The sequence below is a fragment of the Labeo rohita genome, unplaced genomic scaffold (assembly GCF_022985175.1).
Source record: "Labeo rohita strain BAU-BD-2019 unplaced genomic scaffold, IGBB_LRoh.1.0 scaffold_484, whole genome shotgun sequence".
Classification (NCBI taxonomy): Eukaryota; Metazoa; Chordata; class Actinopteri; order Cypriniformes; family Cyprinidae; genus Labeo; species Labeo rohita.
This window is the reverse complement of record NW_026129404.1, coordinates 9311-18682: the sequence shown is the minus strand read 5'-3', so window position 1 is coordinate 18682 and position 9372 is coordinate 9311. Positions and strand designations below refer to the sequence as shown.

The following is a 9372-nucleotide window of genomic DNA, read 5'->3' as shown; positions in this document are numbered from 1 at the left end:
TAGCTGACATGTAAAATCTGATCCACTGCAGTAAGAGGTCATGTGTAATGCCACGCCAGCAGAGGGAACCCTCACCCACGGACTGACTGTTACCGCTCCCTCTGCTGCTTCTATGGTTACTTCCTGTTTGGCAGCCATATAAGGAGGAAGTATTGTTTTGCCTGTGTGGACTCTACCAATCGTTTTCCTTGTTTCATTACCTTCTTTGTTATTGCCATGGTTATTGTTTTGTTCCATTGCCATGTTTATTTGTTACTTTTGGACTGCTCTCTTGGATGTTGACCTTTTGCATGTTTTATTGGTTTACACTTTTGTCTTCCCCTGGAGTTACTGTTTGTTGGAGATCGACCCTGTCTCTCTTGACTACAATCTGTATAATAAAGCTTGCGCTTGGATCTATTCACGCTTCCTGCGAGTCCTGTTACATCATTCATTTTATTTTGCTGTGCAAGAATGTTTACCAAAGCATCAGCTCCAGAGTATTTTAAAAGGCAATGTTTCTTTATTTAAAATAAAAAAGCAAACATTAACAGTTCAAAAGAAGAAAAACCTACAAAGCATCTGCTAAAAAGCAGTGATACCATCAGAAGACTTACATTAAGGAATTAGGAATATACATACTTATAAATTACAGTGTGGATTCATGTAATTATAATTTGTGACGCAAACACACATCACGTAGTGCTGATTTACTGGGCCTTATATTAGGACTGAACTGCTTTATGATAGGGGTGTGTAGTATGTACCATTTCTATGCTAATGTCACTCAGCTCTTCTTTTAATTTCAACCAATTGATCCCACAGTAGCTACACCAATCTCAGACTGCCTGACGGACATTTCGGCATGGATGAAAACTAACATCTACAACTCAGTGTAGTGAATTTCCAGCCTCTCCAACAACACAGAACAACTTCACCATCCAGCTAAAATCAATAATCATCCCAGCTAGAAACTTGAGTTAATCTTTGATGACCTGCCGACCTTCAAAGACCACAATGCAAAGACAGCACTGTCAAACAGGTTTGCACTGAACAACATCAGGAAGATCAGGCTCTTCCACTGAACATCCAGGCTCTTGTCATCTTGTCAATGCTCTTCTGGCTGAACTTGCAGCATGTGCAGTCAAATCTCTTTGAAATATCCAGAATGCATCAGCACAACTGGACTTTCATGAGTCCAAGAGAGTCGACGTTACCCCTCTCTTTGTGGAACAGTCTTCACTGGCTATCGGTTGCTGTCCATATTATGTTTTAAGACACTTATGTTTAGGTACAGATCAAAAGCACTTGCTTATTGTATTCCTCATTTGTAAGTCACTCTGGATAAAAGCATCTACTACTGTACATGAATAAATGTAAATCTTCCTTACATGTTTTCTTGTTGAATATCCTGTTTCACTCAGAAGTCAAAAGGGTTGCGACACTGGTTCATGTTGACTTTAACAAAAGGAGCCACTTGCAAAATGTGACTTTTACAGTAAGTAAACATGTTCAGTTTGAACTTGTGACTGAGATACTGAGAGATTCCAAGATGAAGATGAAGATGAAGTTTTCTCATTATCACAACAGATTAAAAACAGATTGAAGTTTCTTGCTCTTCAACAGGTGCAACTGTTAAATACACACAAAACAATCAAGCATTTACTTGAACAGATATGCATGTTTTTTTTCTCTCTATTTTTGTTTTTATGAACTACCATCATCTTTTTACTATATTTAAACAAATTTGACTAGAAAAGACAAAAAAAAAAAAAAAAAAATCATGTGTCTTGTCAGTGAGGAAAGATGTGTATTTGTAGAGTAAAAGATAAACAGGAGGAGCGAAATAGATTCAGTTTAACTGATTTGTATTACAGCAATTTTCACAACACATGCTGTTTCAAAGCAGCTTTAGTAAACACCTTACAAACCCAAACGATGACAAGCTGCACAGTATTAATAATAATTATGACCAGTTTTGTTTAACTGAATATAATATAATAAATCAGACAGACATTTACCTCTCATCCTGCAGCATTTGAAAATCAGCACGACTGTCACTAACAAATATGGAGAAACTGCCAGTACAGAACTGAGTATGTGGAGAACAGAGATCTGAGATTCTGAATGAAACACTGAAGAAGAAACACACAAGCACTTTATCAAGCACCATATCTGAACAAGGACATAAGAAGAAATAAATCAGCTCACAGTTTCATTGACTCTCACCTGTGACTGAGATCCAGCTTTTGGGTGACTCTCCATCTGAGTGTTTGCAATAGTAGAAACCCTCATGTGACTTTGAGACAGTAGAGATGATCATCTCTGTAGTTTGACTCTGGATGAGTGATCCATCTTTATAGAAATCAGCTCTGAGGTTTGGTGTGGTTGTATGTTGATATAAACAGCGTAGAGTCAGAGTATCTCCTTCAGTCACAGGATGAACAGGACTCTCCAGAATCACATCAGCTACAGAAACAGAGCAAACATCAACTGACAAATAGTAAGAAAATATGACAACAACAACAACAACAATAATAAAGGAATTTAAGTAATAATAATTAATAATGAACTGAGAATCACAATAACTTTTACATGACAAATTTTTTTTTTACATGCTCAAAGTTTGAGCAATGCTTTAATAGTCAAAGGTTTAAGAAACTACTGTAGCAGATTAATTTTAATTTAGGAATACGATTGCGTGTGAGACTGAGATCACAATCCCAATATTTATATCTGAAAGATAAAATGAGGGCGCTTTGTGAAACGAATAAATACAGAAATACAGACTCACAGTGTACAGTGATATTAACAGCATGATATTTCTCTCCAGATTCAGACTCACACCAGTACACTCCAGTGTCCCATATCATGGTGGAGTTGATTGTACATGTAGACCCTGTTTGTGATTCCCACACTGATGAACAATCTTCCAGCCCCCATCTGTCCGTATATCTGCTTACTCTCCATCCAGTAGAGTTATTCTGGTCCTCACAGCTCAGAGAGACAGAGACAGATGTGAAGTGTTCAGTTCTGTTGGGACTGATGATCAGAGAGACTGGAGGAGAAACACCTGAGAAGAAAATTACAGCTACAATTTGAAAATCAAGTCAAGGCAGTTTTATTAATTTAACACTTTAAAACTTAAAATTGTTTCAAAGCAGCTTTTCAGAAAAATATCACAACTCTAATATCTGACAATCCACAAGTCATCCTGAGTATTTCAACTTAAACAGAACTACACCTTAATATATTTTGACTGTAACAACCAAACAATCCTCCTTAAGATGTTACAATTAGAGAGGAAAAAAATGGAAGAAAATCGGGGGTCAGTTCTTTCTTGCCAATATAGTGTGAACATAGTAGTATTTATAGTTAGCTGAGTTTGTTTTAATTTACTAAGATATTATTAGTAGGCAGATATCAACTTTATTAGGTGTTTTAAAATTATAAAATTTTGCTGATTTGCACATTGATGGAGTGTCCTGTGTTGTTGGTAAAGTGCCTCCTACGATCAAGGTGTGGTCAATGACATAAAAATTAAAAATAAATTTCATAATGAAAACACTGTTTATTAAATAGGTCAGATTATACATTTTTATTACACCTATTTGATTATTTTCCCTCATGTCCACTTATGTAAGTAATTTTAGTATATTTTAGTTTTTTGGGGTAGCAGAATTTCAGTGTTTTTACTCACTATTTTAACAAATGTGAAGGACATCTAAAGGTTCATTTGCAGGATGTAATGCTTCTGTAACCTTATACCAGTGGCCTGTATGAATATACACAATAAATAATATTTAAACACAATAATGACACAGTAAGTCATATTTTTATGAGTTTTTTTATTATAAAATATATGCTCAGATTATATTTACAGAACCTAAATTAAAACATCACTTGAACTTTAAACACTTGCATGAAAAATCATCACTTGTATCAGAGTCCATCTCAAAGTCACTGTTCCCATTTTTGGAAGCACCAGTGATATCATACACATATTATGAGACTGTCTTTACTGGCTGATGGCATTCTGAAATAGAAAAAAAAACAAAAATTATCTTCTATGCTAAATCATTTCAGTGCAAATCAATCCCAGTCAAACTTACACATTGTAAAGAATCACCCATTTCATAGAATTCACACATTACTGTCTGATAACTTATTTTGCACTGACTTATCATGCTAATAGCACTGATACTCTCAAATTGCAGAACATTATCACCTGTCCATCACCCAGCAGGCAGATATTTGGGCAAACAAGCAAAGCCCAGAAAACAACAACAGGACAAGCTAAGAATATTTTATAAAATATAAGATACAGATAGTTTCAAATATTGCTACCCAAATTCTTTAACATTCTTGATGAAACAATTTATTAAGACATTTAAAACTTGTAAATGATCAAAAACAGTATATTTCAACTAGTGTTTTTTTTTTTTTTTCAGATGGAAGAGGTGAGAAGCACAATTCATCCATGTAATGTGTAAGGTGCACAGACAAATGTTGCAAAATGACAACACTGACATAACAAGCTCAAAATCTAAAATGATCAAAGCATTTTACAAAACCCTAATATCTCAATTTGATCTGGAAATATTACTAATCACAGAAAAAAAATATATATATTTTTTGGCATTTTACTTACTTGAATGTTGATTTATCCAGTCCAGAAAAACAAGATGTTGTGCTTCAAGGGAAGTTCGTAGGTTGTGCAACTTCATGTCCAAGTAAATACACCTGACAGCAAAAACATCTTTCTCCATTGACACAATTAAAAAGTAGCTGTATATTATGACAAGATAAAATTTCAAAACACTTTGAGCTCTAAAAACATCAAGGAAAATTTGAGTGTTTCACTCAATCTGTGGTTCAGTTTGAACTCACCAGTGACCCATATTAAATGTGTTTTGCTGTACTGTGTGTTATAGGCTGGTTTTCCTCTCTCTGCTCTGCACACATAAACTCCTGTGTGATTTAGAGCAGCAGAACTGACAGTGTAGTTTCCTCCAGCTCCTCTGCTGCTGTCTGAGAGCAGATTATGATGATATCTGTTGTCTGTAAAATGTGAAAATATGCAGTTACCTCAAGAAATGAACAGATATTTTACATGAGTCTCATAAATGATATTACTACATGAAGCACATTATATTTTACCTGATGAGACAGTCTCAGTGAACCAGCTGAATGTCCAGCCTGTAGAGGAGCCGTTAACTTCACAGATCAGAGTCACTGAATCTCCTTCAGTCAACCACGTCTGTGGAGAAACACTTAAAACTGCTCTGGGAACTGAAGTTGAGAAATCACTCATTAATAACATGTTAAACTTGTGTGTGAATGAGAAGAGTTGACCAAACTCACCTGATACTCTCAGTGTAACTTCATCACTGTGTTGTGATCTGTGTGATCCTTCTGTCTCTTCTCCATAACAGGAGTATTTACCAGTGTCAGACTCAGTAACAGGACTGAATGTGTGTTCCTGTAATTCACTGAAAACATTGACTGAACCTTCTTTATACCAGCTGTAGCGCCATCTAGTGACTCCTTCATCATATATGTCACATCTGAGAGTGACTGTCTCTCCTCTGAATACATGTTGAGCAGGTTTGATGGTCACTTTGGCTTTTGGATTTTCTGTACAATGACAATTCAGAATGAAAATAATGTGCTGCTTTTACTGTTTGAAATCTTGACTGTAAAACACACATGCTAAATCAGATGAGATTGAAGTGTTGTTCTCTATAGCTGCTAAAGTCTTTTATAAAAGATCTGTCAATATATAATCATTGGGAATTTGGAAACGTTGTGAACGTTTCATAACAGAAGATCTTGTCTCTCACTGCACTGATTTTGATTTCACAGAGAATGTAAGAAATATCTTCTGTTTTTGTTAGACTTATGTTTTTTTCTGTTTCTTGTCAAACCTCAAAATTTGCATGAATCACATTAATAATTCATCTTGTTAAAAGGGTTAATTAATTTCTTAACCCTCAGTAACAGTTCCTGTAGACACTAAATTATCATTAAATTATCAAACTGACTCACCTTCAGTATGTTGAGAGCAGATGTTTGAAATCAGCACTAAAAACACAAAGAGAAAAAAATACAGTTTGAACTTTAAGCTGATAATTATATAGATTAACAAATAAAAAGATATTGTGTGGTGGACTGTATATGTGACATACATCTAGAAACACTAAAACACTCAATGATTTACATAATATAATAGCAATTCCACTGAAATACATTTAGAGAAAATACTCACAGAGCACAAGAGGAAGTTGACTGAGCTTCATACTGACTGATTGATGACAGACGGTTAAAGACACAGACTGTGTTAAAGACTCAACACTTCCTGAAACCTGCAGTCAGATCTTTAGAAACATCACGACAGATTAAACACATGTAAATGTACCTCATGTGTTACATAAGATCTTTTGATAATGTTTTGAAGCATGTTTTCACAAAATGTCACACTGACTAACATCCAAGCTTTCTGCAGAAATGTTGTCATGACCCATCCAGTATTAAATAGAACAGTATTTATTTGCTATTATCAAATGTTGTATTCTGTTGTGTTCAATGAACAAAGGAAAGCTAAACAATATTTTGATGTCTCTTTATTGTAATGGTGATATTATCTGTATTTATAATAATGCATTTACATGGAAAATGAACAATTGTTGCTCCTCCCTCACTGGTCAGTGCAGTGGAGCTGAAATAGAAGAAACCAAACCACAACTATGAGCTCATGATTATCTATTTTTATTCCGTCAGGCCTGTTGGAGTCTGACACTGATGTATTTGTTCCTGTGAACAGTTTAATATTCATACACCAAGGCAAGGAACGGGAATTGAAACAAATTTATTGATTATGATTCCAGTTTATCTATTTGAAAAATTCTTACTTTCAGCTCCAAGAAGTCTCTTTAATTGTGTACAAAGTAATTGAGTCTTTTATTGCCATTTTATGCAGTTGTTGTCAGTTTATACATGGTGTAAAACTAAGCAGTGACATTTGTGAAGTACTGTAGACTCTGAACAACAACAACAAAAGCACAGCAATATAAAAAATATGAAAGTACACTTTTTAATCAGTTTAACTCGTCCTTGCTGAATAAAAGCATTAATTTCTCTCAAAAAGAAAAAAAAAAAAAAAAAACAACACTAACCCCAAACTCTTGAAGAGTAGTGTATATTGTCATAAAAAAAACTATTTTGATAAATATTTTAATAATTAAGTTATTTATTTTAATAAATAAACACACCTGTCTGTAATTATTAAGTGCTCCTTCAGATCCTAATTAGTTGGTTCAGGTGTGTTCGATCAGGGTTGGAGCTGAACTCTGCAGGAAGGTAGATCTCCAGGAGCAGGATTGAGCACCCCTGCTGTAAATGATTTTTGTTGTTTTCACAGTAAAATTACTGTATTCTCAAATTTGCTATTATACAATCTGCATACAGTATTGAAAGTATGGGATGTCCAGAAAAATCAAATATCTAAATTGATACATAATCGATATTTGTGATCAGTTTTTAATTAGAAATACAGCCTAAATTTAATGATCACTTGAAATTGGAGTCGGATTAAACACAGAGGTAAAACTAAAATTGTAACTAAATCCTGATTAAATTAAATTTGCAGAAGTGCAAGTAAAAGACATACACACATTAAACCTTCACCCACACCACTGGATTCTGTCATTGGGCTCATTGGGTGGACCTTACAAAACTTACTATAATACTTTAATTATGCCTTAGTTTAATTGTTTTTTATGCATTTTTGTTCACTGCAGCAGAATTTCTTGCAGATCAAGGGGGTTGATTAATTTTGATTGTAACTGCATGTACAATTTTATAAAAGTGCCTAAGCTTTGGTGAAGTAACTCCGTCTGTAAAAATGTTAATGTAGTTGTTGTATGTAGTTGTTATTTTGGAGAAAGCTCAAAACATCAAGATGTAGAGTTACTGTGTCTAGATTTTTGACACTAGATTAACACCAGGAGCTGAGTCAAGCACAGGTACAGTTACATCTTTATATATTTTGCGTTTTACATGAATCTAAAAGTCTAAATAATGGTTTCTTTTTGTCTTTCAGTATACAGAAGTGGATTTTTCTGAAGTGTGTGAAGAGTTTGGACAAAGTCATGTCAACTTTTCCACAGATTAACTAAATATAAACACAAAACAGAGGGATGAAGGTTGTGTTTTCTTACATATTTTAGTCTTTTACATCATGCTAATTCCTACTAGCATCTTGTATAATAGAAATGTGTATATATACAACAAAGAATGAGGATAATGTGTTTAAAAAAAAAAAAAAAAAAAAAAAAAAATAAAACACCTCTTACATAAAGATCTTTTCTCATGAGAAAACTCCTCCACTGAATTGGTCAATTGACAAACAGGAAATCACACCTCCAAGTGTTTGTTGTCCCTTTTTAGAGCTGTGGGTCATTGTAGCAGGTGTGGTTTTAACATTATGTTGCACATTGAGTGAAAGGTGCTCAACCTTCATAACTATGCAGATGATTATTTAATATGTTTTAAGTATTAATTAGAGAACAAAAGACTCATGAACATAATTCTTCATAAGATTGTATTTTGTACATTAACACCATATAAACTCTTAATATGTTTCACACTGTGTATATGAAATTGTGTGGCCTGACTTTCAGTATGAAGCTGGGATCAGTTTTGTTATGTGTTTATAGTCTCAGTAATTCAGGAGTTAAACAGGCAGACCTAGTGGAGAATGAGACATTATACAGAGTATTATAGTTTGGATATCAAGTATAAATATTTTATTGCAGATTTCAAAACATCACAAGCATTTTAATTGGACAAGCATTTCAAGACAGATACACCACCCTGACATTTTGACCACAAAAATATCAAAATTATGTCCAGACCAAACACAACATAAGATCACAGTGCAACTAGATAAAATTTGATAACAAGCTTTGGCTTGATAACGCCTTGTCTGAATCGTTAAAGTTTTGAAGGTTTAAAGTCAGACCCAGAAAAACCATGTTAGACTACTTCAGACCCCAACAGAGTTCATTAGTCTGCCAAAAAAAACGCAAAATCCTCACTAAGAATCCTCTGTTGGTTGCTGGCATTTTGTAGGTTTTGCTAGCTTGCTTTAACATGTTTGTAGAATGTTTTACCACACTGTTTGCATGCTGTTAACATGTTTTAGTACATTGTTACCATGGTTTAGCAAGTGGTTAACATGTTATTAGATTTAACATGATTTATCAATCATGTTGCTAATCTTTTAACTTTTTGTTAGTATGTTGTTATCTTGATTTAACATATAGCTAACATGTTTTAGCATGTTGTAAGCATGTTTTAGCACACTGCTATTATGTTTCCACAAGTTGCTAG

General features: G+C 34.1%; 1 protein-coding gene across 1 annotated transcript; it reads right to left on the bottom strand.

The window, feature by feature from the left end:
• Window positions 1-1021: 1021 nt before the first annotated feature.
• Window positions 1022-6291, bottom strand: LOC127160869 (Fc receptor-like protein 5). Its single transcript, XM_051103513.1, has 9 exons — window positions 6248-6291; window positions 6028-6063; window positions 5344-5616; window positions 5140-5271; window positions 4870-5040; window positions 2774-3052; window positions 2209-2472; window positions 2001-2114; window positions 1022-1611 (listed from the first exon to the last, which is right to left on the bottom strand). The coding sequence occupies exons 1-9, from the start codon at window positions 6276-6278 to the stop codon at window positions 1571-1573; spliced, it is 1341 nt and encodes a 446-aa protein (XP_050959470.1). The 5' UTR covers window positions 6279-6291; the 3' UTR covers window positions 1022-1570.
• Window positions 6292-9372: the final 3081 nt, after the last annotated feature.

Bases quoted from the DNA above. Each gene is read 5' to 3' on its own strand.
- LOC127160869 (XM_051103513.1), bottom strand. From the start codon at position 6,278: ATGAAGCTCAGTCAACTTCCTCTTGTGCTCT. The intron at 3,053-4,869 runs GTGAGTTCAAAC...TTTTCTTCTCAG, and splicing joins ACATTTAATATGGGTCACTG to GTGTTTCTCCTCCAGTCTCT. The intron at 2,473-2,773 runs GTGAGTCTGTAT...ACTATTTGTCAG, and splicing joins TGTTAATATCACTGTACACT to TTGATGTTTGCTCTGTTTCT.